This window comes from Musa acuminata, chromosome BXJ1-10, assembly GCF_036884655.1.
Source record: "Musa acuminata AAA Group cultivar baxijiao chromosome BXJ1-10, Cavendish_Baxijiao_AAA, whole genome shotgun sequence".
NCBI lineage: Eukaryota > Viridiplantae > Streptophyta > Magnoliopsida > Zingiberales > Musaceae > Musa > Musa acuminata.
In genome coordinates this window covers 30,118,717-30,146,653 of record NC_088336.1, presented here as the reverse complement: position 1 = coordinate 30,146,653, position 27,937 = coordinate 30,118,717, and the positions used below count along the sequence as shown (strand labels likewise).

Below are 27,937 nucleotides of genomic sequence, written 5' to 3'. Positions count from 1 at the left end.
TTTTATTTCATTGATTTGTAGAAACCAATATTTTTTTATATTAAATTAAAATTTTGCTTCAAATTAATTTAAAACAACCAAATTTTGGAAATGAAAAAAATACTGAAAGAAAAGAAGAGATGGGGACTCTAAAATAATTAGGTTGAATGAGAGGGGAAATCTTTATCTTGTCACGTGATTAGGTCAACACAATAAGACTATGGCTCCGTATCGTTAATTAGGTCACGCCATTAGTCATCGAATATAAAATGTTCGATATTTTTATTTCATGATTTTTTAGATAAATATTATATAGTATTTTTAAAAAATTAAAAAGTTATATTAGTATTCTGTAAATATTAAAATGATAATGCTACATCGAGATAATATTAATAATGAACATTTAAGTATTTACAATGTAAAATATGAAATGCGAATTCATATTTCAAATGTGTTTCATACTTAATAGACATTTCAAATGTATTTCCAAACACACTCATAATAATCAACAAATAATTATTTATACTCTGAGTAATTAATTATCGAATATTTCAATAAAAACTATATATGTTGCATAAACCATCCACGACTATGAATTTAAACTCTCGATCCGTCCATGAATAATGGAGGACACCACCTCTTGTACAGATATCAAAATCAATATTAAATATGGATTCGATATGTTTTGAATCAATCACACTTGAGTATATTTAATTAGGAACATGAAAAACTTAAATATAATTATAAAAAATAAGCCAAAAAAATGTTTTTAATATTTTATGCACAATAAATAAGTCAAAAAAAATCGTATTAATCGAACTAGCATTTAAAAATCATATTAGATCAGCAGATTGAATATAATATAATATAATATAATATAATATTATTTAAGTAATTGGCAATGAAAAGATATTTAATCTCATAAATAGCTGTATTCGTGCTTAAAAATCAAACGCGGAGCCAAAATAATAATAATAAAAAAGAATAATAAACAAATAAAAAGCCTGAGTTGCCCTCCACATTTTCCGGCCCTTTTCATTCATGGTCACTTCGTCCTGTCTCTCCGCCTCACTCGCGAATACATCCGCCGATCGCCGCCAGGAAATCGAAAACCCTCGGTCACCATTCCCAGATTCGTAAGAAGAGTGTGTCGCGTTCATATAGTTTCGAGAGACGAATGGCTCTCTCGGCGGCCGACGTCCAGACCGTGTACTCGCTCCTTTCCAATGCTCTGAGCCTCGACGAGTCGGCCCGCAAGCCGGCGGAATCCGCCCTCGCCCAGTGCGAGAACCGCCCGGGATTCTGCTCTTGCCTTCTTGTAACTTTAGCATCCCTTCTTGCCTACTAGGGTTTCTTTTTTTTTGTGCCACTTGTGATTTTTGTTTTTCCTGGACGATGAACTCCGATCAATAACCGGGGGAATGGTGCACGCAGGAGATCGTTGCGGCGAGGGATTCGGGTTGCCGAGATGACGTTCGCCTCCTGGCCTCCGTGTATTTTAAGAACAGCATCACTCGCTACTGGAGGCACCGCCGTGATACCCCGTAAGCTGTTCCATTCGACGCCTGAGGCTCCGTGGTTTGCGTTGTGCGAATTTTACTTGACTTGTCTTTGTGCGATGTGGTGTTTTTGACAAAAATCTGTAGGATTTTAAATTTAATTCACATGTTAATTTATGTTATTTGCACAATAGCTATTATATCTAGATAGATTCGCTTAATGGGTTCCCCATCTTGGCCTTCTAGGGCAGCTAGGAGCTTTGGAATGATTTCAGCATATCCTTTATATTCTTTGAAATAATTTATGACTGACAAACCATCTCCTATTTGTTTGGTTAAACCCCGTCAGAGTTTAATGTTGTAGGAATTTATTTGCTTTTCAGTGATATTGCCTTGTTCAAATATGTGGTGTAACTTTTGGAAGTTGTCACTCAGCTTGTTCCTGTTTGACAGATTATTGTCGCATGTGAACATAATATGTGTGACACTTGTACTCTACATCTCTCTCTCTCTCTCTCTCTCTCTCTCTCTCTCTCTATCTATCTATTTTCTGGTGCTAGGTATGGATCAAACTTGCGAGGTGGATAATGAAGCAAAATGATCAAAGAAGGTTCACATAATCTAATCTTACTGTTTGAATGATGACTTGCATGTTCATGGATGACTTCAAGGAGCAAAATCTTCATCTTGAATTCTCATTGTTATTTGTTTGAGGAGGCTGAGAGAAAAACTCTTTATTAATTGAGTTGGAATACATCCTTTACTTTTCTCCATTTACAACCTCTGCTGGGTACATTTTTCACTGTATCGGTACAGGTTTTCCAAATCTTGCTCAACTATTGAAATCATCAAGAAATTTCTGATGATTTATATTTCTAGAGGGTACAAGCCTTACACTTTCACTATCATTTATATTTTCAGTAGGTGGTATCTTGGTTTCTTATTGCACTTAAATTAAATAATGACTGTTAGTCGTAACAAAAGAAAATGATCTGTCCAACGTAACAATCATTTTTCCGTCCAACCTTCTACTATCATTAGGCTCGATAAAAGTTTCTCATGGAAACCCTATACACTACATGGATGCAAGTCTGTATGTTTTTGGCAAGTTTGCATGGTTGGCACTGTCATGAAATGCATGGGTAATTGCATATGGTTGTGGTTTAGTTAAATACACTTGGTCATGGTCGCACAAACTAGCTGACCTGTGCATTTTTTTCAAATGAAGCACAACAAGTATGTTTGACACATTGCAATTAGATCTAGCGGCATATCACCTCAGTAGTTTGTGAAAGGATCTTCACACTGTGTGCAGAGCATGCCCATGTAAATAGGGAGTAGCACCTGAAATTCTTGAGAGTCCGAAGGACTTAAATGAATAGGAAAATCGTTAGGGAGCTCTGTTTATCTTCACATTGATATTCCAAAATAGAGGAATTTTGTCAACATACTTGTTGTTTTGTTTTGAGTAATATATTGAGACTTGTTGTAGCTTGCTTAAAATGGATGTGCAAGCAAATTGTGTGAAAATGGCATTTTTTGATTGAGAGAGCAGAGCAGTTAAGCATTGGTGGTTTTTAGTACTTTCTGTCATACAAGTCATTTGATTTAAAGTGTGAGTAAGCCCTAGCTCCCAAGGCTTTACTTCTCAATAATGTTAGGAGAACCTTTTATCAAGTGGGTCACATCCTCTGGATCAGTTGGTTGGTTTGGCCTTAAACTGAAACGCCCCTGTTCCCTGTGCCGTTTGTTTGATAGAATAGGACGATTCAGGATAACAGCATTGTTTTGGTGTATTCCAAGAAAATCAAGGATGAAGCACAGTCCGTATATCTCATTATGTTATAGGTTGATGCTTTTTGTTCATAGTTATTTCCGGTAAGTTGGATACCAGCTTTTGCTTTATGAATTTGTTGGATTTTGGTTGTAGAACCACATGTAATGGGTTAAATGCCCGCTCATAGTCTTTCTAAGTTTAGAGATTCACCTATGGGCCTTTAACTATATATGATGCTACAATTTATCTTTTGTGCCTATTAACCTCATTTTCTGTCTTGGATGTGGATGAAAAATCCTTTTTTCAGGGGCATTAGCAATGATGAGAAAAATCATATAAGAAAGAAGTTGCTGTTACACTTGCGAGAAGAAAATACTCAGGTGATGCTTAAATAGGTTGAATTTAATATGCATATTTTAATACAAACTACAAAGAGCCTGACTATTAGTGACTTCATCTCCCTTATCATTCAGAAACTTGTTATTGTGAAGCCTAAACTAAATGTGGTGCCTAACTAAGTCTAAAACTAACTAATATGGTTTTGAATGTTCTAGCTTATAAAATTTTTAATTCTTCATTTTCTTTAATACTATATTGTGCAGATAGCACTTCAGTTGGCTGTACTTGTAGCGAAAATTGCACGTATTGATTACCCAAAAGAGTGGTATTTAATTCATCTTCTTTCTACCTTGATTTTGCACTTCAAATGCGTATTAGATTTTCCAATTGCATTTTTTATGAAGCATATTGCTTGATTATTTGCTTCTTGTATTCGTTAGCAGGTTTGATGAAGTAAATATTATAAAATGTAGAACATCCATCCTTCTTTCACATCTTAACATTTTTAACCTCTTAACGACAGACTTTGACTTTAGTTCAAGATGAAGTGAATATTACTTGATAAGGGTTTTTCTTGGAGAATTAGGTCATAATCAGCAGGATTTTTTTTTACTTTATGTGAAAGAAGATAGATTATCTTGCTTCATGGAGTTATAATGATCATGTGATGTCTGATGGAGTAAGATATGAAATCTTAGGAAAGCATTTAAATAGCTAGCTAGTGTGTTCACATTGTAAGGCTTTAAAGGATATTAATGCCTTATGTGGTATAAAGGGAGCAAGGAAGGGAGGCGGGCAGAGGTTGAAGTTGGGATACTCTAAAAACAGTGCAGCTTTATAGGAAAAGGGGGATTACAGTTTTTGAAGTATGATGGTATTAGTTGCACAATTGGCATGGCTATCCAAGCATATGTGATCAAGGAATGGAAGGTAATAGCAAGATGGACTACCTACAAAGCTGTCAAGAAGGTTTTGGGCGTATGGAAGACACCTGAATTTGTAAGAGGTAGAGATTCAACAAGTGGTAAGATAATAAAAGAAGATAATATAACAAGAATGAGAGATGATAAAACTTAAGTTGCAGCATGTTGAGAGCACATGTTTAATTAAGACTATAAATTACATTTTGCCAGCAAGAGTATGGTCAGATCTATAAGAGCTCTTGTTCTCTCAACAACATTAAGAAAAAGCTGTTAAAATGTTAACTATTTGCAGTGGGCTACCTGGATCCTTTCCCATCATAACTTAGGGCAATGCCACTGATCATGCTATGAGCAATTTATTTCTTTTAGTTGTTTCCACTAAGTTCAGAGTATTTGGTGGGAATCTATGGTAACAATCCATTCCTTGGGCTTTTCGCTTCTGTTGCCATTATCATATCTATTTTTTTTGTATCTTTAGACAAGCATTAAGAAGTCAAAACCCATAGACCTATGCTATAGTTCTTTGTCCATACCTATATGATCTTTAACTTATCCTTCCACTTACATTCATCAAACTATATATCCAACAACCCACAATACAGATTGGCTGTCCGACATTTTTTCTTGGTCTTGATTAGAGAGCTAAACTAATGAATGTTTAACATAATTGTAATGACGACATTTTTACTACTTTGTGGAAAAGCTGAACAATTTCAAGTATTCAACAGCTAACTAGAGCTACTCTTATAGCGTCGACATCATTGATCTATATTTTTTTTAAGCTCTGCTTTGTCGTAACTATCCTCTACTTGTATTTTTCATTGTTAAAATTGTTTTTCTGCCAATAAAGTGTGTTATCGTGGAGTATTCTTTTTTATTTATTCATTTCTGTTCTACTCCAATTCCCTTAAGTTGTGATACCCTTAGATGGTCTTATGTGAAGTAAGCTCATCCATTACCAAAGTGAAAAGATAAAGACTAGAATCATCATACTGTATACATACAGTTATATGAAACTTGCTGGACTCTTGAAGTCCTAACTTTAACAATAACTCTATCATACATATCTTTTAAAAGATCCAATAACATGCTAAAGTACGGCTGTAAAGTTTTGGTATGAGTTTTAAAAGTCAGAAGGATCTGACAATTGGATTGCACAATTATTAGTACCTGCCCCTGAATTTATGTAAGTTAGGTGACAGCTAGCAGATCAGAACACACTTATTATGCCATCTTTTTCAATATATGCTAATAGATCATGTATGCTCAATCCCTCAGCGCTGGTGCCATTCTGATGGTAGGATATTGGGCTTGAATTCTACAGTGAAATCAGTTTGTCTCCAAATGCAACAGCAAATTTGGTGGATTGATGAATTCCATCTGAGCTGGTGAGAGTGACTATATTGCAACTATCTTATCGTTGAAGTTGCAACAAGGGAGAGACTGATCCACTTTGTAACATATGTATCCTGGCATGAGAAATTCTTTTTTTTTTTCCCAAAATTAAAGATCAACCAGGATTTAGTTTCACGTGGTAGTCAGAGTTTTGTTGAAAAACATAGGCATTGTAGGACAATTCAGATGCATGAGCCACACATGTAACAAGTATCTGGCCGTGTACCATAGAATCCAGAATGCAATCATGTAATTTGTGATTTCTAAACATCTACTGAATATTTCTTCCTGAAATGTGTATACTCTCTTTCACCCTTCATGTAAGGTGATTATGTTTTGCTGCATGAGCAATCAATTCGTCATTTTTAATTGTTCTGTTTGCCTACTTGTTATTATTCAAATCAAGTTTAACTTTCTATTATGAGTATGTTTTCATTCATATGTTTGCTAGAAGATGTACATCATTGTCAAATTTTGTACTATCTGACTAACGAGAAATGTGTTTTTGATGATATTGGCTGAATATGTTGCTAATAGGCCAGAGCTCTTTTCTTCTTTGGCACAACAACTCCAATCAGCTGACATGCTAGCTTCACATAGGGTGTTCATCGTTTTGTTTCGAACTTTAAAAGAATTGTCAACAAAACGTCTTAGTTCAGATCAGAGGACCTTCCAAGAGGTATGTCTTCTTTATTTTTTACATGATCTAAAGTGGGCACATAGTTTGCTTCTCTGTGGTGTGCAAATGCTCCAGTTCAGTGAACAAATGGATTCATTTCTGTAAACATGTTTTTGTCTTTGGCATATAATATCTTACAAAGGTATTTTTCTCTTGTGATGCAACAAATATATGCAACTGGCATTGTTTATGGTTTGTATGGCCTACTCCTTTCCTGGAAAAAGTTCAATTCTATAATTACAGACCATAGGCCATAGTCAATTGCATATATGGAGACCATTGGGCCTATGGTAAAGATGCTTTGCACCAAATTGGGTCTAAAGGGTTCAAGTTATAGAAATAGTCTCTCTGCTTTTTAAGACTTGCGTACATTTGACTTTAAGATTGCATTTGCTGGAGTATTGTCCACACGATTGCCTTTACTCATGGAGTGTGGACATGTTCTTTTGTTATTATATTATGATATGTTATCTCAAAATAGTGTTTATTGTTGATATTCTTGAGCTAGATCATCATTTTTTCAGCACATTTTTAGTACTGGTCATGTGTCAGTATAGTGTGTGTGGTACCCAGTCTTACCTCTATATTTAGAGAGAGGCTGTTTCTATGACTGGAACTCTTTATCTCTCAAGTCACAAAGGAGCAATCTTATGATTGTACTAAGGCCCGCACTCGTTTGATTTTGGAAAATTCTAAATGATAGTGCATAGTTAGAGCTTAGATTGATTAATAATTTGAAGCTAGTGACTTCCTATATTGTAGAGTCTTATGAAGGATGGATCTGTAGAAGGATATGATGTAAAAAAGTCTGCAGATCTGGGTTTCAAGAACTGAACAAGAAAAGCAAGGGTGCAGTGGGTCTATCTTCATGAGGATTTGAGGAAGATGCCCAAACCAAATCCTCCTAACTTAGTGCTAATTTGAACAGGTTCACATTATGCCAAAAGAAATCCAAATAAACTAATTATTGGCATGAGTCATGCCTAAGCATGTCTAAAAACTGAAAGTAGACATCTGATATAGATTTAAAATACAATACAGATAAAAATTTATAATCTAGATTCTAGAATATGATTGATTTTGGTCGAGGTCAGGTAGCTGCGTTGGTGTTGGTACTTGGTACAACATGCATGCTATATTGTTCTATGGTTACATATCTATGTAACAACATACTTCGGTGAAATTTGACTTCCGGCTTTCATGTTCAAGAAATGGCATACTAATTTTGCAATTTTTTTTTGTCTTGTAAGTGCTTGTGCAATATTTACTTTGTTTTTATGTTTGGCTTAGCCTATCCATGCCATGTGCCAGGAATGTTCCACAGGCAATCTTCCAGACCATGTGCCTGCACTTCAATCCATGTTTTTTCAAACTAACTGCACGTCCTTTTGACAACAGTTCTTATCTTCCGAAATGGAATCTCTTAAGCGGAACTGAATTTCATATACCGATTCATAATTTGCATCATCATGCTATGTTGGATAGCATCAGTCTCATTGATTTCTGGTGGGTTTTTCCCAACTTGATTGCCATCTAATCTACAATGGACCTAGTTCAGCTCTAAAGATCCCTATGGTAGGGCAACTTCAAACGTGGATTTGCCCAAGTGCAATATTGCGCTTTAGCTTGCTATTTGTGTGCCTGAAATGACGACCTTCAAAGTGACTTATCCACTTATTTGAAAAAAAATATCGGATCTATTTTGTTTGTGTGTCATGGCTCTGCAGTTTTAGTGAGTTTGTGATATCTAAACATCAAGCCTCTAAGCTTGATAAAATTCTTGTCATTCTCCACAATGCTTTTGTTATTATTGGTGATCTGATGCTAGATAATTTGAAGATATTATGGTGGAAGTTGGGGTAATGTTTTGTGTCTGCTATATTCTTTGTTCATCTCATTTGCAAAATTGTTGTCATGCTTTTGAGTTATGATATGCTAGTAGCATATCATGACTTCTAGGTACAAGAATTTACTTAATGACTTCTAAATGGTCAACTACATTTTACTTGTTTTGCAGATCGCCTCACAGTTGTTTGAGTACACTTGGAACCTTTGGAAGAATGATATACATACTATACTGCAAAGCTTTTCTACTATTTCGCAATCCATTACCATGAACTCATTGGTGGAACAAGGACATGATTTGCTTTTGGTTTGTGAAAGATGGTTTCTGTGTCTGAAGATCATTCGCCAACTGATTATTTCTGGGTATCCTAGTGATACAACAACTGCACAGGTTAACATGCCTCATTTTAAAATATTTTTAGTATGCCATTCTCTTGTTTCGTTCATGATCAAAAGATTTCTGACCTTTTATTCAAATTTAAGGAGGTCCCGCTGGTGAAGGAAGTTTGTCCAGTGCTCTTGAATGCCATTCAATCATTTCTTCCCTATTGTAAGATGCTCCTCTCATTATTGATAGTTATTTTTAATCATGTTTTTTTTATATCTCTTGGATTCTTTTAGCTGTAATATTAGTTTTTGAACGTTTGGCCCTTCTATTCAATCATAGTAACCTTAACTTTGAGCATTTGTCATCATCTTTTAGATTTTCATTTCCTCCCTCACTTTTTTAAAGGTATATTTTTGAAGTTGCTCTCATAATTATTCAGACTACTGGGGTTTCTCTATTGACATAAAGTTTAGGAACTTATTTGTTGTATTTTCATTTTTAGTTTGCTGGTTTAAACATTTTTCTGTTTGGAAGTGTAAATGCTTCCTTAGTGGGTTAGATTCTTGTTGACTGTTCACTATATTAACTTGCTGGTTTAAACAATTTTCAATTTTGTAAACTTCAAATTCTTCCTTGTTGGGTTGGATTTTTGTTGAATTTCAAATTTGCTGGTTTAAAGTTTAAACAATTTTTTTTATTTGGAAATCGTAAATTCTTCCTTGTTGAGTTAGTTTATAGAGTATAGAGTATAGACAATCATCATACTTGAATCTTTTTGTTCAATCACCTTTTATAAAAGAGAGTATGCTTTTGTTAGTATATACACATATTGTAAGATGAATAAATTTTTTGATTAATCCTATTCAGCCACCTCTATCTAAATGCATACTTTTTTCATGGTCTTCTACATCAAGTCAATTTATTGTAGGCTTTAACATCATTGGTTTGGCCTTGAACGTGCATGTATTTGGTCCATTACGGTGTATCGGCATATGATATCTCGTAATGTACCATGGTACTATTCTGTTTTTATTTTGGGGGGGGGGGGGGGGTGGGGAGAGAGAGAGTGCAGGAGATGTACGGTAGATGAGGCACACGGGCAGGGGTGCATGGTTGTCATGTCACCTGTGGGTGGCACATAGGATAGGAGACACTAATGAGGAGTCGCACTACCAAATGCATTGGTCATGGGCATTTAAAAAAAAAAAAAAGGAAAACATCCTTAAATGAAAGCAAGGGATAGGACCGACCACATCCCATGTAAACCTGGATCGGTATTTGGACGGAATTGATTTCCTTGCACAAGAGAGAGAGACAGAGGACAAGGGAAAGAAGTGGCCACGTGTAAAATCTTCTTTAACTCCATCATTTGTAATTTTTATAACTCAAACTTGGAAAAACTTGTGTTCTCTTAAATTGGCTGGCTCATCATTTTTATCAGATTGCTAGTAGTTGGACACTTGAACTCTGAATTTTGTTTGTAGATTTTTTTTGTGTAAAACTATAGAAGTTCATTTGACATTGATTAGCTCACATGACCTAATTATACTTCCAGTCATGGTTCGAAATACTGCTCAGAACCAGTCTGTGGACGAGAACTTTTCATCTGGTCTGGTCCGTTTTGTAGGTTGCCGCCCAGTAATTTGGTTCAAATTTAGGGTTTAGAGCATGATTTGTAATACTGTACCATACCGCTCGGTATGGGCGGTACATACTGGTCTGATAGAGGACCGATACTGGCAGTGCATCAGTACACTCTAGCGTACCATGTTTTGGTTCGCTCGGCTCGGTACGTATCGTACCGACAACTGATCGGTACACCGGTTCGGTATGGTATTCAGAACCTTGGTTTAGAGTTTGTAACACCACCCTCTCTCTGCCACCTGTCATTGCCCAAGTTAACCTGGTACACTTTTTCTTCCTCCTTTCTTCTTCTTCCAGTTACAGTGTGTTGGTAACCGAAATTTTGAACTATGCTTCTTGTAGATCTTTTAAAATCCTTTTCTTCTGTTATGCAACTTAAGAGAGCATAAACAATAGGCCATGACTTGTGCCAAAGCTAATATCACTCAGCATGATGTAAATGAAGCTCAAGCCTAGTTTCTGATTTAGGTGCAACTGTTGAATAGCTTTGGATATTTTTTCCGAGGCAAAGAGCACTACAGTTTTTTTTCAGTTACTTGTATCAGTAGGCCCAAGATGTTTTTCTTTCTTGGATAAGAGTGTTTTTATTAAGCAATTGGTGTTTATAGAACGTGTACCTGAATTACTTAATGGAAGTTGGATACCTTTTATTCTTTATTGCTAATTATATTGCATAATGCAGACTCTTTATTCCAGGAACGACAAGTTAGATTATGGGACTTCACAAAACGAACATGTACAAAATTAATGAAAGCATTAGTTGCAGTGCAATCCAAGCATCCATATTCATTTGGTGACCAAGCCATCCTTCCAGCTATAGTTGATTTTAGCTTGAATAAGATAACAAATGCAGAACCCACAGTTTCATTTTTTGAGCAGTTTCTGATTCAGTGCATGGTTTTGGTTAAGTCTGTATTAGAGTGTAAAGAATACAGGCCGAGCCTCACTGGTCGTGTGATCAATGAAAGTGAGGGCTCCTTGAGTTTGGAGCAAAGGAAGAAAAACATTTCCACAGCTGTTGCTGGCATACTTAAAACCATTTTGCCAAGTGACCATGTCATACTGCTGTGTAATATATTGATAAGAAGGTACTGGGATTTATGGTCTTTATTTTTACCTATATCAAGTTTATGCAGTAAATGATTTACACTATCTATGTTTTTCTTTCATCATCTTTTCACTGATACTTACATGAGTTTCTTTTATCTATTTAATTTAGGCATGACTTCAGCTCAAATGTTTTGTTTTCATCTGTTCATGAGTTAAGACTATTCTTAATTATTTAGTCATTCATTTTGATATTGTTGGTTTATCCAACCTCTTCTTTATAAAAGACATCATATTTTTAATGTTTCTTGGCCTCAGGCTGGAAGATATTTGATTGATGTTCATTTATTGGAACGAGTCAGACGTCTTCTGGATGTCAATCATCAACTCTTTTGATGAGTTTCATCAGAACCTCACAGATGATATTGCATTTTTGAACAATTGTTATGTAATGTTTCCTCCTTGGTTGTAGCTTAACTTGCAACTGTTAGGAAGAAAATTAATTTTGCCAGTTGTATTTATATTTCTGGTTCAAGGTTTCTTTTTTCTCATAAGTTCGTTTACTTCAGTGCCCATAAATTGTGTCTGCACTCCAGAGCATTTTGTGATGAGACCAAGTTTGTCTTTGAAGTTGAAAGTTCCTTCTTGATCTATCTCTCAAATTACAAATATCGAATGAGGTCTGGACTTATGAGTTTGGCCCTTGTTGTGAACATATTTTTTCTCTGCTAATAGGTTATTGAAGTTTGATGAAAGTTGTGCTTTGTGACATTCAACAATCTATAAGATAGGCCCAGGGCTAGGATGCAATGATATGCAGAAGTGCTGATTCTAGTCTTATCTTCAAAGTCGGTCGTTGTGTGATGTGCTGGAAACAGCTCGACCATGTCTGAGTTTGAAATGGAAGAAGGTTGACCCAATTTGAGGTGCCAAGGAGGTGACTTCTTGACGTGATGTCGAGATGCTCCTGAGGTGCCTGCAAGAGAAGATTATGTCTGGTGTTCTTGACTCTGTTCTCTGATGTTTAAGTTAGTGTGGAGTCTGAAGTGGAGTGGTTCAGGGCTTTGAGGAGTGAGGAGAGAGAAAAAGATATGCTATTTGTAGTTAAGGCTCCATAACCCCAAGTGGTTAGGGAAATATTCAGAGAATGTTTTCTGTTAGAATGGTCACAGATGTGGTAGATTAAGCCTAACAATCGATGAGGTGGCAGATTCAGCATAATAAATTTTGTTGTTTTATGCAACGTTGTGGCCCATGTTGGGTCCATGTGTCAAGTTTGGGGAGGAAGATTTTGTCCTTACCTATTATGGTGGTCTAGCAGGCTAGTATAGTATGTACGTGCGGATTGAAAGATGGGCATGCATGGCAGTCTCCAAGAAAAAGAATACAATAGAAAAGAGGAAGAACTATGAACAATGGGATAGGAGGGGGGATTTAGCTAAAAGCAATGAAAATATCTTATGACACTCAACTCAGAGTAGAATTAAAATAAATTCCAGCAATAAGTGTTTAGATGCCAATCTTTTTTAATAAAATCACAATATAATTTATCCTTAAATTGAGCCATGCAGACTAAGAAGTAACTAAGATGTTCAAGAAAGTTAATTTGGGACAAAGTCATACCAAAGATGTAATACACTATCATTAATTTGAATTAAACATTTTGGGCAAGTAGTATAATCTCAAGAAATTAATGGGTTAGTTATTCCATTGAGTTGAATCATGATAAATGGTATTAGTGCTAATCTACTATTAGGTTCAAGGAAGAAAGGGATAATATGGACGGGCTAGAGGGTACATCATAGCGTGGAGTCACTGTAGTGTTCAGCCTCACTTGCATCAAGCTAGGGTCTAATTATAGGTCATGCTATTTCTTGGTGAAGATGTTAAGTCTTTAAGTAAGAAAAATAGTAACACCTTGTTTAGTACCATGTTGGAAGTGTGCTAAGACTTAAATTGACTTATAAAAACTGTGCTTAAGTCTGTTATCCTATCGGGTTGGGTTGTTAGAACATAAAATAAATATCAAAATTTTTCTTTATTCGTTATCGTGTTCGAGTTCAATACTTTTCATGGATAGGACTAAGGGATCTAGAGCTCAGCTTATCTCAAGGTTTAAGAATTCATTAACACTGTGAGACAACCTGTACTAGTGACAGAACAGGTTTGTAAGTGTTTTTTATTATCTCTCAGTAGATATCATAGATGGGTTTTGGGGCTGTAGACGGACTTTTGTGGCTAATTCATATCGGTTGTGGCTACTGAAACTACAGCCATGGGGTTGGGGCAGAAATGTTAGATGGGAAGAGAGACAAAATAAAACTCTTTCTTCGGAGATTCCTTCACTGATTGATCTCTATATTCATGTTCCCAGGAAAGAGTATGTGATAACCAGCAAAGGAAAAGAAAAAGAAAAATTATTTGAGACACACTCTAAAGGTGTCATTTCCTGTAGCACTTGTTTATTTTAGCTTACTCCAAAAAGCCTCATGCCCTGTCGGTCCTTGTATTTAGGAGAATAGTTGGGGAAGAATGTATTCTTACTTATTGATAGCTGTCATATGCCTGAATTCTTGGTGGCAGATATATTAATAGTACAAGATTTTTTGTTGGTCAAAATGTCTGTGTAAAACTAATGATAAGTGTATTGTAGCTGTTTGTAGAGTAGAAGATAGAAGAAAATAGCTTCAAATTAGCAAGTAATCTTGGAAATAGATCTGTTAATTAATGCCATTTCTTTTTTTAATGTTGGATATAGATCTGTTAATTAATACCATCTCTCTCGAACACAGAAAGAAAAGAAGCAAGGGCCACAAAAATATTTTTCTTTATTTAATGCAATTTCTTTGTGACCTCACTGATGCATGCTTGAGCACCTGAATGGTGCCCGATCTTTTAGTTTGCTTTCTATGGTGCTTTCTTGAGGTGTCATTTGTTGATTTTTTCTAGGTACTTCATTTTCTCGGCAAAAGATATGGATGAATGGTATCAGAATCCTGAACAATTTCACCATGATCAAGATATGGTTCAGTGGACAGATAAACTTAGGCCATGTGCTGAAGCATTATATATTGTCCTCTTTGAGAACTATAAACAAGTCAGTTTACTTCTCATCCTGTTTATCGTAGACATATCTGTAAATGATGACTAATCTTTAATAACCTTTGATTTGTGTTCTCAGATCCTGAGTCCTGTAGTTATTTCCATTCTTCGTGACGCGATGAGTAGCTCCCCACCATTAGAAACCGAAATATCTTCTGCAATGCTTCTAAAAGATGCTGCTTATAGTGCTGCTGGGCATGTTTATTATGAGCTCTCTAGTTACCTCGACTTCAGTGATTGGTAATGTTCACATCTGGTACATAAATATTCATATTGTTTATCTGTTTTACTAGTCCAACCAGATATTTTGCAGAGAACATATACATTTCCATGTTTATGAGTTTATTACACTTTATTTTTTGACCAATGTTTGCTAGAGTAGTTTCTGTATATGTGGGATTAGACCTTTCAATTAACCTAAAGCTACCTACTTGTTCTTTTCACCTTTCTTTCCAGTTTGAAATTGTTCGCTCTCCTTTACATAGCTAGGCATTTTTTTAAACAAATGATAAGTGGTGAAGAGTGGATCTGATCCTAGGACCTTGGAATGAATGACAAAGTCTTTATGTAGATGGCACCGCTGTAGCTTAGCTTCTATGTAATATATTACTAGTTCTTAAATTTGTTGCTATATTAAATAATCCATATTATTCTTGAAGTCAAAGTTGCTTCTCCATCTACTATTACCTTTGGTTTTAAATTTTAACAATTCAAGGATAATTGTTGTGCCATTACTTGGTGATTATTCTCAGCTGATGCAGGAAATACTCCTTTAGGATTGGTTGTGATTTGTTAACCGATAGAAATTTGCTTTGAAGTCTGATTTTGATTTGTAAGCTATTGAAATCTGTTGATTACCTGTGAACACAGCATATATTAGCCATTTCATGTGAAGCAGCAAGAAAGGAATAGGCAAGTGTAGCCTAAGAGAGGGAAGAGACTAGAGAGAATAAAGCATGAAGAAGAGGAGAAAATGAAGAAAGAGAACCTGAGAAATAGTACCAGGAACCACATTCATTTTACATTCTGTTGCTTTCCTTTCCTTGAACCCTTTATTGAAGGGATTTCACTAATTCCATACCTTGTTATATTAGAGAACTTAAAAGTGAAAACAATATTTACTAGTTGGCTGGATTACTTATTAAAATAATGCATACTTCTGTTTGATGAGTGATGAAACCACTGAGAAGTTTTCAATATAGCAAGGGGTGAGTATTAGGTTTCTAATATACTGTAGGCCCCTAATATGGCCATGCATATATTGTTTTAATTTTAAACTCAATTAGTATTCAGTAAGTTAATTAAGTTCATTTGAACAACCTGGACCTGATAATATATAGACTCAAGAAAGAAACTGTGGCGCTGACTAAACTCCAATTACAAATTTCTGTCAATGACAAATTGCTTTGGAGAAGCTTCAATTTTAGGTGCATCACATGTTCTGCAGAATAATGTTTGCAATTTCATGCCTGCTCACTATTGCTGTTATCATATCATCTCCATGACTTATTCATCATCATATCCTCTATTGTATGATCTTTGCGAACCTGAGGCGTTCCTCAGTCCTACCATTGGTGACTGGATAAAACTTTCTCAAGATTCTGTTCAATGTCCGTGTGTGCTTTTACATCATGTTGTTAGTCCATCTGTCACAAAATTATTCTTTGTGCATGGAACCTTCTCTTATTATTATTTTTTATGTGTTAACATTCACAGGGTGATTCTTTGCTAATATAGGTTGCTGAATAATTTTTTGCTAACAATGCAAATCTCAAGAACTTTGTTTTCTTGTGGTGCATGCTTGTTCTCAGTGTGCTATATCTACAAATAAGCATAACCAAATTTTACTCATGGTGCAGTTGTTGTTGCAACTTTTCAAAGTTATTGCTGCAATATTTATGTACCATTTTCTTGTCATAGTGCATTATGCTTCCATTTATGGGAAGAGGTGTTCTTTTCCTTTTATCTACCTTGGCCTTGTTGTCCATGTTGTTAGCTGGAAATACCATGCTGACGGTGGCACATGCAAGCTATTGATTATGTTGCTGCATTAATGTTCGTCTCAAATACTTTCAAAATAGTGAGAAGATAACTTCCACCTCCCGCAAAATTAGTATACTTTACAGATTTCTTTGACATCAATATTTCATTGTTCTGCTATCTATAAGGTTACATTCAAACTATATGATGTTTTGCATGGCTTATTATGTTTGTCCTGCATGCTTTATGTACAGGTTTCAAGGATCTCTGGCTATTGAACTTTCCAACAACCATCCAAATATGCGCATTCTTCATCGAAAAATTGCATTCATTCTTGGACAGTGGGCTTCTGAGGTTAAAAGTTATTTCTTATTATTTCTTTTGTAGGATTTTTTTAATTGTTGTACATTAGGTTTGAAATAATATCTCGTCACGGCATCATATGGATCATGTTATCTTTAGTGCTGTGTGTGATTACATTGCGATGCATGACTAGAATTTTTGTTGGAATCTCCTTAGCATGATTAGTTTCTTACTTTCTTAGACTCTTATCTTTATTGATGCTTGTGTCACTGAGAGCAAGGAATGCATTTCTTTAGCTGCATTGTATGTGTTTTGAAATGCAGGCAATCCTACACATGTGAGCTGCTGGGAAGAAAAGGGAGAACAAATAAGAGAGGGGGAAACCATGAATATGGCCTCCGGCTAGCACTAGTGACCTCTACTATCATGCCCTTTTCTTCTCAATGACATATGGGAAGACCGAGGCTTGTACGGTTCCTGACACTTTAAATTGAGGGAAAATTAACTCGTATAAAGGAAGTTTGACTTCATTTAGAATTGGATAGGCATAAGCTAAAAGATTGATCTCTCCATAATATTCAAATCACTATGCCTGATACGTGGTAGTTCAAGGAAACCTTGTTCGAGAGTATATAATTTTGTGCAGTCATTTTAGTTTGTCTTGCGATATAATGCAACACTTGATTTGGTTTTCTGAAACTGTATTTTACTTTTTTAGTGTTAATAGTTCTTGTTGAGTCTTAAGATATTCAACAATTAACATACTATGATTGAATTTATGTTACTTTGGGACTGCAAGTTATTAGGGCATATGTATTGTGAACAGGTACACAGCTGTTTTTGGTTATATACTTAACTTTCTATTTCTTGTTGTTTTAATATGGTCTAATGCACTTCTTTGTTTGAGAGCATTGCAATATTGCTTATTGCCTACTGAGCAAGCTTCTAGATTTTTCTTAACATGTCAAAATGCATTTATATTTTTAGCTGGGTCGAAGTTCCTTGGTGAAAAATACTTTGTCCCAATTTTGCTATAAATAAGTTCAAATGTACCATGTTGGCATCCTTGAGTTCACCCACCAGGACATGTCTGCAGGCTGAGTGTGATATACTGAGTGTTAAGGGATGCCAATTTTGTACATCCTCATTGAGTGACTAGCTTGCACCTCTGGAATTATCTGTATAGACTCAATGGAACTACTTGCTCAATAGCATAGATGAAACACACTGTTGATCATGTGTCTTTAACATGCCAATGTAATCCATAATCAACTTTCAATGCAAGACTAGTTAGGGTATCACAATCTCTCATTTAGACTTGGTTTCCTTGTCAAAGCTTAACATAGGCTACGGACATTCTCTAGTATGTGACATATGGGATGCACTGATGGCTCGCTGCTATGACGCGCCTCTTGCAACATTTCCTACTGGGCCAGCTTATTCCATTCTGTGATACTAGGTCCACCTTAAGCCATAATCATGATACATTCTGGACCTATTAATTTTATAACTTGAATAAAACGGGGCTTTAATGTCACTAGTATGTCCAGTAAGGCTTTACAGCAATCCAGTCATCACGAATCAGTGCATGGGAATGTGGAGTGTACAAAATGACTCCTATACTGAAATGTAAATATCATGCATGGGACAAATGAAACATAGGATTTAGAAAATATTTGTTGCAAATTAGCGCATGCAAAATTTAGATATTTCTTGGACCCCAGCTACAAGGAACACAAAATTACTGTTGCAAATCTTTGTTATTGAAAAATTCTTGAATATTGTGAGAAGTTGGGATGCAATATGGGTCTTGGAGGAGACTATAATATGGAGAGAGAATACAAGGTGTAATACTATTGAAAGTGTGATTAATTAAATTGTTTATTATGAGTGTGAATCCAGATGTTCAGGTTATATCTCAAGATATTTATTGCAATATGGCTTCTTGCTGTTCTTTAGTTGTGGTCTGCAAACTCATGAACATGTTCAATTCTTTGTTGATTTAAAAATTCTTCTCATTAATGCATCTGCAAATATCTTCTATAGCACCAAATTGTTTGCTTTTACCCTTCTAATTATTGTTCTCTCTTAACAGATTAAAGATGACACTAGAAAGCAGGTGTACCATGCTTTAATCAGATTGCTTCAGGACAATGACATTGCTGTTAAAGTATAACACCATCCCTGGAACCTGCCTTTCAGTTAATTGTCCACATTTGAACCATCTAAAAATAAAACTACATTATCTACAATATAACTTGATTCTTTGTAAATGTTTTGCTTCTCACAAAATGTATTACCTGCATTTCTTTTCAGCTTGCTGCCTGTCGGTCTTTATGCTATCTTGTTCAGGACACTAATTTTTCTGAAAATGAATTTTTCGAGCTTCTACCAGCATGTTGGAACTCATGTTTCAAGTTGATGGAAGAAGTTCAAGAGTTTGACTCGAAGGTCTGGTATCTCATTTCCCTCAGTGTTCCTTTATTGTGAGGCCAGCAGATTAAATTAGGACAATTTTCTTGTACCATGGTTTAGTAACATCAGTATAGTTCTTTTAATGCACTACATTTGATAGGTTCAGTTATCATATGCATACAGGAATGTCTTTGACCCTTTCAGTCAGTAAATAGTTGGGACACTTCACTTTTGAACTAAGTTTTTGTTGGTTTATGAAAATAATTCAATATTGCTTGAATATGACTTTTCTATTTCTCCCTTTCTGGGACACCAGGAATCAAGAATGTTGTGATAAGGATCAGCTCTAATGCCACTGAATTTGGAATTCTATTGATAAGAATCATTGGGATTTGTTATGCCTAAATTAAAGTTATGTGCATGAAAAACTGAATAATTTTTTTGATTTCAAATTGAAATCTACAAGCAAAGCTCAAGTGAACTTTCATTTGATACATGCAAGAACAGTTGATCATAAGCAAATGTAGCATAAATTTTCTTTTGTTGGTTACATAATGATTCATCTACTAGTCAATAATTCAATATACAGATTGCTAACAGAGTTGTTTAGACTTGAAGCAACTGTTAAGTTTGAAAAACATTGAAAATGTGTCATGTTTTTTTTTTCAGCCTGAAGAACTTCAGATTGTCTAGTAAGTAGTAAATTCCATACTCTGCAGCATACCAGACTTTTGCGTATAATTTATTTAATAATTTTAAAAGAATAATCAACAAAATAAACAAGATATTGCTTTAAAAACAAAATCAATAGGATACAGATTCTTGCCATGTTGGATGCACTACTTCTAATTAGTGTCTCGTCAGCCACTTTGCTTTTGGGAGATTCAGTAAACCTGGTCTGTTTGTCCATGAATTTATAAGCAATTTTCTGCATGAGAATGGAACTGGAGGTTACAATATGAAGGTTATTGCTTAATGGTTAACTTTTTACAAATTTTATTGATTCTAACCATATGACATTTGGAAAGCTCATGTATATATTAGCAGAAAAGTTGCCAGATTCCATTGAATTGCAGTGTCTTCATTGTGTAACTTGGTGTCCATTTAATGGTGATGACTGTCTGTAGGTTACAATTTTTTGTTACGTTGGGGCTAGCACCACTGGCTGGGAGATTTTTTACCCTTTTCTCTTTCTCTTTTTGCGGGAGTAAATGAGATTTGCTTGAGCTGAGATTCTTACACTTATTATCTCTAACACTTCTTTTAGGTACAAGTGTTGAATTTGATTTCTGTTCTAATTGACCATGTCGGGGACAGAATTTCGCCTTATGCACATCAATTGTCCAATTTTTTCTGCAAGGTATGGTTCTATATAGTTCATTAGTTCTCTAATATCATTTTTCTGTGGCATATAAAACATTTGATTTTCCAAACAACTTGTATATGTGGTGGCAACATGAGAGTTAATATTTTAGATGCCTACTGCCCTAAGAAAGAGTTACTAACTGTGATGCTTGCTATGATTCCAAACATACTGTAGTCTTTAAGCTCAACGAAGATCACCATTATGGATAACTTAAGTAGCAGTGTTGCAGATGAGTGACTATACCATAATATATAGACATTTATGCATGTTTATAAAAGTTAAGACCAATCTCTTTTACCAATTCACATATTGTTAAAACTTAAAACACATATGGTTTGTTCCTGTAGTCCTCTTGCTTTAACTTTTTTAATGTATATTATGTAAGATGGAGTTGTTGACATTTACTGTTTGGAGTTCTTGATACGGAACAACACAGTCTGGTACTAGGACTGGTAAATACTGTGGGTATGCTCCAGTCCAATGAGATTCAATCCTATATAAGTTGAATCTAACCTATAGGAGAATGTGATGTGAACATTTGTAGTAAGAAGTGAATAGTCCTAATTGTGTTTGGATTAGAGATTGTTATATTAACGAGTCAATTTATTCTCCAAGAACTTTTGGCAATTTTTTTGATGGAAAGCTTCAAATTGGTAACTGAGATCATACATTATAACATTTGTTAAGAGATATTTCATACATTGGCCTTTGAATTTATCTTCTCTGTTGACACTTTATGCAGCTTCAAGTATGTGATTTTCTTTAGGTGATGTTGACCACAGGAAAATTACTCCATGACTAAATTGCTACAACATTTTGTTGTTGCATTCATGTTCTCTGTTATCCTTCTTCAGTGCTACAAGTTATTTTGTTTGATCTATGCTTATTGTATTATGAATGTTATTCCATGTTGTGTCAGTTGACCTTTTCTTGATACTACTTATTCTGTACAAATAACTTAGATTTTTCATGATTCTGGTTTTTCTTGAAGGCAAATGATTATGGTTTTAGTGGTACTAACAGATCTGGGAGGAGTCAGCTGGTGAAAGTTTACTGCAAATTCAGCTTCTAGTAGCACTTAGAAATTTTGTCGGTTCTCTTGGTTACCAGTCGTCGATTTGTTATACAATGCTTCTACCTATTCTGAAGAGTGGAATTGATGTTGATAGCCCTGATTCTCTCAATCTTCTAGAGGACAGTGTCTTGGTAAGTTACTTTTTCCTTATTGAAGCTTTGGGGTAGGCATTGCTGTTGCCATTTCCATTGTTGTGGTTTTGACTTTTTGTTGCCGATGAACATTTTCAGCTATTGGAAGCAACACTTTCGAATGCTCCATCAATGATGCCTCAATTGCTAGATTTCTTCCCATATCTGGTGGTTATACTTGAAAGAAGCTTTGACCATTTGCAGGTTAGTTTATTTGTAGACATAACAGCATAAGAATGGTGATCTTTGAGGACTGTTTTACTTAGATATGCTTTTCCGTATCTCTACTTCAACTTGACATTATTGATATCCCAATGTATGTTATCTATCCAGGATCTTGCATTACTTTGCACTCCAACTCATGGACGGTGAACTTTGTACAATTCATTTTTTGTCGATTATATGTACCCTTACAATAATCTTTTTCTCTATAAAACCTTGTGATTTAGTAGATCCATGCATCTGAGCAGTGCCTTTGGTGCTACCTTATGAACTTATATTTGTACATTGGAGATTGTAAGTAGAAGAATTAACATAGGAACTGGAACTGCTTTGGTGGATGGGACCTTAGATCATGGATATCTGCATAAGGGGATTCACTGGAAAGCTAGAATGCATGGGTACACTACTCAAATGGTGATCTTGAGGAGGTTTCGTTGACATACCGACATATATACTAAATTAAATCCTTGATTTGGGAGTAACGCAAAAATATGGGACATTTGCTGACATTTTTCTTTTCTTCGAGGCCATTTATGTATGCTATGTCAGGCTCTTAAAATAATATGGGATTTCTTTTTGAGCATATGTCCTGTTAGATATAGAAATTAGAGTAAAATTCAATTCTTATTCTTGGTATAAACTGGAAAGCTATCTATATATCTTTTTCCATCAGTTAGTTTTTCTGTTTTTCCACACTGATATGGTACAATAAATTCAATTCACTATTGCCATTCATATGTTGCAAAATTTTTGAAGTGTTTTTGATTCCAGGGCAATCTATACAATTGTGGCCCATGGTGGGAAACTTTGTTGCATGTAAAACTTTTTTTTTAATATGATTTGTCTTATCTAATATTATTAAAGTGTAGGTGGCTACTAGTATTATTGAGGACTACATTATCTCTGGTGGCGTAGAGTTTCTCAATAGGCATGCTTCAAGTCTAGCTAAACTACTTGATGGAATTGTTGGGAATGTTAATGAGAAGGGGCTGCTTTCAACTCTTCCAGTCATTGATATCCTGATCCAGGTAGTCTCATATTAGTTTGTTTTAATCTTATTAGTTTCATTTGTTGTGTCAGACATATTCTTCTGCTGTGTGCTGCTGCTACCATTGGTGCATTGTGCTTTAGCCTTATGGGCCATCCATAATGGCTTTGTCCATGTCATGGTTCTCCATTGGACTGAAATTTACAGCCTGGCTTTAGATGGGGATCACCTTCAGTCTCCAAATTCTGGCCGGATAGTGTTTTAGCTGATGCTGGATATTAAGCTTTTTGGCTCATTGAAACCCAGGTTTAGCATGTTATTTCATGACAATTAGATTCTCCACTTGAAATACTATAAGTGGTGCTTTATAGTTTATACCCAATAATACTGTTGTTTGCAGCATCTAATCATCCATATGGTTTTTTTAGCTATTGATTTGAATGCTTAAATGTGGCTAATGAGTTTTAAATCAAGCTCATTTGATCTGTAGTGCTTTCCTATGGAGGCCCCTCCATTGATTGCTGGAGTTCTTCAGGTACATGAATCTCTTAGTGGATTGTCATAGTATGGATTAAGTATTATAGTTGGGACATATATGTACTAGTTATAACTCAATATTATTTTCTAGAAACTCATCCTTATATGTTTGAGCGAAGAAGATGATCATAATCCTTCTAGGACAGCAGTGCGTGCTTCTTCTGCAGCCATTCTTGCCAGGGTCTTGGTGATGAATACCAATTATTTTGCTCAGTTAGCATCTGAATCATCCCTTGCTATGGGCCTTCAACAAGCAGGACTTCCCATCAACCAGAATATACTTCTTTGTTTGACTGATATATGGGTTGATAAGGTTAGAAATGACATGAACTTTTATGTTGCAAAGCTACTGATAATTAAAATTTCTTGTGACCAGAATTCTGACATGTACGATTGCTGTGGCCACCTTACTACTGAACAAATATGCACATCTTCATTATTTTCATCGATGATTGTTTTGTAGTCTGATATATATCTGTATGTTCATATTTTTTCTCGTGCACTGTCGAAAAACTATCTGCTACGGCTTCTGTATTTTGCACGCAGATAGGTTGCTGAATCTGATTGTACATGTTTTGATTCACATATCTGTTGTTTCGCAGACTTTCACATTCTTGGATATGTTTCTCTATTGAGTGCATGTATCAGTAAGGAATTTTTATAGGTCCATTCAATGATTATTGCTATGAGAGAATCTCTTGATGTTTAGGTATATACGATGATGCAAATATATGATACTTTATAGAATCTTCTTGGTGTGCAGGTATAGCACTTGAAATACAAGTAGTTTTGGAGAGACAAACCTCTTTTGGATAATTCTCACAGGAATCTGTTCCTCTGTAGTTTAGAACGGCATCATGGCCACTGAAGTTCTCTTCTGGGGATGAGCTTGTTTATCCTTTGGGATGGTTCAAAGCTCAAGTAACTTCTGGATGATCTCCTAGCTTAAATCTATCCATTCTGCTTTAATAACCATTCTTTTTTCAGTCAGCACTTTGACACCTAATTTGGCATTATCAAATTGCTTTGGAGCGTTGAATTCTTTTTTTTTTTTGCTGTCACAGGCATCTCACTTGGTGTCTTCCTCTTCTGTTTGAGATATTTCTTTTCTACTGAAGTATATGGAATTACCTTCTCAAATACCCACACCATATATTACTAAAATACTTTCAAATATCATCTCTCTCTCTCTCTCTCTCTCTCTCTCTCTCTCTCTCTCTCTCTCTCTCTCTCCAGGAAGTCCCTTGTAAATTTTATTAGCATCTCTAGAATTTTCATGTGGATAGCACGGGAACTTTATTCACTTTGGTGAAATTTTACTGAAGGGAAGGTGTTCCTCTGATTTCCTGGTCTGCCTTGCTAATATTGACAGATTATATACATTTTTGTTGTCATTTAGCAACAGATGTCTGAAGGTAAATAATAAATTGTTTCAAGTTTCCGCTCCGAAACTTCTTTGCAGGACCTTTCGGGATATTGGAGGCATTTTATGCCACCTGTTTGGCAGTTTATTTTTGGATGATTTTACTATGCCTATTTGGTGGTTTCTTTTGAAGGCTAGAAACTCAGATATCAAGATTAAGGACGCTGTAGTTTTTTATCTTATTAAAAGGTAGTCTAGTAGTTTTTTCATGTGAAAATTATTATTCCAAGGAAGAAACTCTATACCTATCTTTTCTTCTTTGTTCTGTAAGTCGTGTTGTGTGTTGTTTGCTGTGCTTTGGTATTTACTTTTTTTTTCTCTTTTTTATCTTCCATAATCCTTTTATTTTCTTTCTGAAATGAGTTCCTGTAGTATTTTGCCACTTTTAAAAGGGTCATTTTTTTGAAGAGGGATTTTTTCATGATTCTTAAGAAAAGGGCTCATGGACAAACACAAGTTTGCTGTATAACACATAAATGGGGTTTGGGCATCAGTGAAATTTGACCTTATATAATTTGCAATGGTGATATCAGTGATGAGCCTAATGTCCCTTACTACAGTCCAAGGTTCTCTACAAATGTCCACACTTTTCATGATCCTCTTACGGTATACAGACACATTGAGAAAGTAAGAAAGGAAACTAGCATGTTGAAGTTGTGCCTTGTTATAGAACATTGGATGGAGATTAGGATATGGGAAGTAGATGAGAAGCCACCTAAATGGAATTCGGCGGCTAGAATCTGTCTCTGCAGAGAGTTGAGGTGGTGCTGTGGGACTTGTTCATTTATAAATTTCAACAGTTGACAGTCTAAAGATTACAGCAACAGAGTGTTTATAAAATTGCTGGTTCACCGAATATTAAATGCTGTGAGCGGTTTTTCTATTTGCTGGTTTTAAGGCATAGTCGAAACTGGCTAAGTATTTATAGGGTTAAGCCAGTTTTACTGGTCTGTCCAGTCTAAATTCCAGAACATTGGAACAAACTATTTCTTTGATTCATCAAATATTGATTATAGCTTAATGAATATTACAAATCACAGTTAATGGTTAATTCCCTCTTTGAATTTGGCTTATTAATATGAAATATTGCATTGTTCAGCGATGTAATTTATTCTTGAAATTGCTACTTCTAAAGGCTTTGGCTTATCTTCTACATGTTTTTTTTTGTTTCAACAGATAGACAACGCCACAGTTATACAGAGAAAGGCCTATGCTTTGGCTCTTTCTGTTATCTTGACTTTGAGAGTGCCACAAGTCATTAATAAACTTGATGACATTCTAAGGTACATATATCTTCACAATTATCTTCATGTTTGCCTTACAGTACAACTTTAGTAGTATTTACCCTTGATGCAGTGTTTGTACAAGTGTTATCCTCGGAGGAACTGAAGAAATAAATGAAGATGACTCCGGGTACTATGTCTTAACCTTTTTCTAATCAATTTTGCAATTTTTGCCTCCCTTCTTTGCTTACTTATTTCCTGGCAGTGGTGACACCACAAGCTCTTCTGCGCTCAACAATGAGGCTATTGGGTACGGTGGTTTCTCAGTCAGAGACTCAAGAATGAGACAAGTGAGAGCTTCAGTTTCTGCTGTTAATGGATTGGTTTAATGTTGATTCCGCAATATTACCTAAAAATAAGTAATCTGAGGAGTATCTAGTAGCATGGTTGGTTACACACTTTAACATAAATATCTTCTTTGCTCAGATTAAAGATTCAGATCCAATCAAACAACTATCCTTGGAAAACATGCTGAAAGAAAACTTAAAAGCATGTGCAGCTCTCCACGGAGATGCAACTTTTAATGCAGCTATTAGCAGGATTCATCCATCAGCATTTGCTCAGTTACAGCAGGCCTTAAAGATGGTTTAGAGAATTTGATATGGATTCTCCATTCTTTCCGTTCTTGTTATCTTGTGTGCCTCCGAAGATTGATTGCATTGTGAGTCATGATGTATGCAGAACCTTTTTTGTTTATAGAAAAGCAGTTCCACCTGCAATTAACTTTGGAGTTACTTTTTTTTTTTCAGGTGCTTTTTCTGGTGCATGTAGCTTGTTGATTTTTTTTCCATCCCAAATTGCATTGCGTCCATCCACCTTTTCAGCATTAAACAGAGTTGATGTGTAACAGTTAAAATCAAAAGTACTGGAAGCTACATGGCGGGTGTATATCTGGAACGATTTCTTAGCACCTTGTCATGTGGCTCGAGAAATCAAATGTCCGTGAGAAGCAGGTAAAATTTTAGCTGTCCTGCTACATGGTGATTATTCATATTTGTATAGTTTGGGCAATGGCTGTGGAAATGGGGTTTTGACGATTTTCCATATCAGTTATGTTTTGAGGACCATTCATCAACAATGAGTTGTACTTGTTGCGATTAGAGTATCAGAAGATATATTGTGGAGCAGTTTTTTCTCCAGCAGTATTAGCATATGACATAGACATGTGGAGGAACTGCTTTGTTGTGTCGGTATGGAATTCTTGTGATGAATATTTTTGTTTTGTACAAATTGTGGAAATGGATCATTTGATCAATTTGTGTAGGTGCGTGCATGAACGAACGCATTGGAGCGTTAAAGTTGTTGCTCCATCCCTATGGGTAATAAACATGGTCGAGGAAATCCCACTCGCATCATAGCCGATGGGTAACAAACATGGTTGCTTTGATGACATCTCAATAGCTATTAGCAGTAGCCATGCCCACTCGAGTACTCTTTATTCTCGGCGTGTTGATGCTGGCTCGGTGCTCGATAACTGAGCCAAGTATTGCTCGCTTGCGTCCCTTCTCAAACACTTATCGACTTTGTCGTCTGAGCTTCGATAGCCAAGATGGGATTTTAGACTCTGGCTGCCTTCAACGACATCTCATTAAGGCCATCTTGTTTATTCCCCTTCCTTGGTAGCTTCTATGGATCATCGAGTGCTTCGACGACATCT

General features: G+C 35.6%; 1 protein-coding gene across 10 annotated transcripts; it reads left to right on the top strand.

Moving 5' to 3' along the window:
• The first annotated feature begins 996 nt into the window (after window positions 1-996).
• On the top strand, window positions 997-27,535 carry LOC135585010 (uncharacterized). 10 transcript variants are annotated; one of them, XM_065087893.1, is made up of 25 exons: window positions 997-1,297; window positions 1,414-1,523; window positions 3,563-3,635; window positions 3,858-3,919; window positions 6,450-6,591; window positions 8,609-8,827; window positions 8,920-8,986; window positions 11,091-11,496; window positions 14,405-14,552; window positions 14,637-14,797; window positions 16,792-16,891; window positions 18,936-19,010; window positions 19,157-19,291; window positions 20,523-20,615; window positions 21,645-21,827; window positions 21,927-22,031; window positions 22,919-23,077; window positions 23,528-23,572; window positions 23,666-23,887; window positions 24,418-24,495; window positions 26,174-26,280; window positions 26,354-26,410; window positions 26,501-26,570; window positions 26,707-26,941; window positions 27,030-27,535. In XM_065087893.1, exons 1-24 carry the CDS (start codon window positions 1,157-1,159, stop codon window positions 26,869-26,871), a joined length of 3,123 nt encoding a protein of 1,040 aa, XP_064943965.1. In that variant the 5' UTR covers window positions 997-1,156; the 3' UTR covers window positions 26,872-26,941; window positions 27,030-27,535. The 10 variants fall into 10 exon arrangements, with proteins under 10 accessions (XP_064943965.1, XP_064943964.1, XP_064943968.1 ...); XM_065087892.1 differs by having other exon boundaries at window positions 26,486-26,570; XM_065087896.1 differs by lacking the exon at window positions 24,418-24,495.
• Window positions 27,536-27,937: the final 402 nt, after the last annotated feature.

Bases quoted from the DNA above. Each gene is read 5' to 3' on its own strand.
- LOC135585010 (XM_065087892.1), top strand. From the start codon at position 1,157: ATGGCTCTCTCGGCGGCCGACGTCCAGACCGTGTACTCGCTCCTTTCC. The intron at 1,524-3,562 runs GTAAGCTGTTCC...TCCTTTTTTCAG, and splicing joins AGGCACCGCCGTGATACCCC to GGGCATTAGCAATGATGAGA. The intron at 23,888-24,417 runs GTTAGAAATGAC...GTTCCTCTGTAG, and splicing joins CTGATATATGGGTTGATAAG to TTTAGAACGGCATCATGGCC.